Consider the following 2,049-nt stretch of genomic DNA (forward strand, 5'->3'; position numbering starts at 1 on the left):
TTTCCAGCTTCTAACATCAACTTTACTTTAAGGCAAAATATTCACTTGCTGCCTGATATACCCCACCCACTGACAGGTGGTATGATAACCAGATATAAGTTATTCACTTCACCAGTCAGTGCTCATGATGTTATGGCTGATCGGTGTATATGTAAGTATGTATTGTAAGTAAGTATATACATAAATATAGGTAAGTATTTAAAAAAACAAAACAAAGATACACCGTAAAGAGAAAGAAGGCTCCTCACCTTGTTCTCTGCTTGACTAAGAGCAGTCTTGAGGTTGCCGACTTCCTGGTTGTGGCTCTGTTGACTGCTTTGGTGGGTCTGTTGTAGCTCTTTCTGATTAGCAAGGTTCTGCTGAAGGGCATCTTTAGCTTGCTGGAGCTCCTTCTGGATCTGCTGAATCTGGTTCTGACGGGCCTGAGCTTGAGACTGAGCTGATTTTATCTGGTTCTGTGCCTTTAAATTAGAGAGGATGAGGTTAGGCTGGTAATGTTGGTATGTGGTCAGGTGTTGGGTGAATCACTTTTTGGTTCTGGGGTTTAGTGACATTCATGCCAAAGAGGATCAACATTACAACATCAGTGAGGAAAATCTCTGTGTCTCTTGCTGTGTTCTTACCTGCTGGGTGTGGGTCTTTGCTTGCTGAAGCTCTTTCTGACTCTGGGTCAGCTGGTTTTGATTCTGCTGCAGTTGAGTCTGAGTCTGGGACAACTGGGACTGGACCTAGAAAAGCAAAGAGGTGACAATTGAGCCAGTGAGTCCTGCCTTTCTTATGTATTTTCCTCACTAAATTATTCTACATGTGGATATTTTCTCAAACATCATCATATTTGTCACATCCTGGCTAGATCAAATACAGACTTGTATGTGCTACAGTACCTGTGTCAGCTTGTTCTGGTTCTGTGTCATCTGGTTTTGGACCTCCTGGAACTTTTCCTTGGTCTGTTGGTTTTCCTTCCGGGCCTCTTCCAGCTCCTGCTGGGACTTCTGGGCCTGGTTGGAATAGAAAAAGAAAATCTCTTGATACTTACCAACAGTCTGGTTTAAACATAAGGGATCAGAGCCATCTATGCATTTATATAATATGATCTATAAGAGGTTCTTATGGATCATCCTTTAATTGGGTTTTGCATGATTAGACATGAGAACACATAACGGAGGGATTTTTCTTATGACTTGAGGCACCTTTAGACTGTCATGTAACAATCATGTAAATTAATTGCATGTCACACTGTAAGACGAGTCTAAGATTGAGTGAAAAATGTGTGTTCAAATCACTACAATGTAAATGGAAAACAGTATATGAGGTATTAAATGTTTGACACTGTCACAGTTTTGCTGCAGGCAGTCTTTGGTCGTCAAAGCTCTAAATCAGTCATCGATGGATTTGTCTAACTGGGCTTTAGGACTACCATTTTGAATTGATGATCAAGATTTTACCATTTTACTGTAATGAATGCCGACTTATGTCTCAGATAGCCCAAAATTACACAATATAAAGGGGCACTTTACTGCACTTTGACAAAGCAAAGCAACAATGCCTCCATCTATATGTTATCTGTACTGATGTTTGTGTTTCTGGACTGTCCTGAGGCTTTGTGCAAGCAGCTGGTCCAGCAAACTAGGCAGCACAGGCAACTTTTCTCAGAAGCTCAGCTGCCCTCGTATTCCTGTTCTTTTCCTTGATTTTAGAGAACAAACAGTCCATGTCCCCAATGATCCCTTCCAGCTGAACATTCCCTTCCCTTCCCTTCCAGAACATTTAAATTATTATTTAATATTATTATTTACTATATGTAAAGCAAGGTATTGTGGCACACACTATCCTTGTAAGTTGGGTTGATAAAATGTTGCCTAAAATCTCTTCCTGCTCACCTCCTCCTGTTTTTTCTTTACCTCCTCTTTCAGGGTGTTCAGCTCCTCTCTGGTCTTCTTCAGCTCCTCCTGGGCTTTAGCCAGCTGCTGTTGCACCTCCTGGCTCGGAACCGGCTCGCTTCCTGTTTTAGCAGCTGTTTCCTCAACCAGCTGAAACACACACACACAC

At 41.7% G+C, this 2,049-nt stretch overlaps 1 protein-coding gene across 1 annotated transcript in view; it reads right to left on the reverse strand.

Moving 5' to 3' along the window:
* Nucleotides 1–2,049, reverse strand: part of LOC118334829 (nucleoprotein TPR-like) — a 27,026-nt gene that overhangs the window by 8,807 nt on the left and 16,170 nt on the right. The window contains 5 exon segments of the mRNA XM_035670903.1: nucleotides 249–461; nucleotides 624–728; nucleotides 885–998; nucleotides 1,881–2,038; nucleotides 2,041–2,049. The exon segment at nucleotides 2,041–2,049 is cut by the window's right edge and continues 140 nt beyond it. Coding sequence (XP_035526796.1) covers nucleotides 249–461; nucleotides 624–728; nucleotides 885–998; nucleotides 1,881–2,038; nucleotides 2,041–2,049 — 599 coding nt within the window.

This window comes from Morone saxatilis, unplaced genomic scaffold, assembly GCF_004916995.1.
Source record: "Morone saxatilis isolate NCDOM2014 unplaced genomic scaffold, NCSU_SB_2.0 Contig23, whole genome shotgun sequence".
NCBI lineage: Eukaryota > Metazoa > Chordata > Actinopteri > Moronidae > Morone > Morone saxatilis.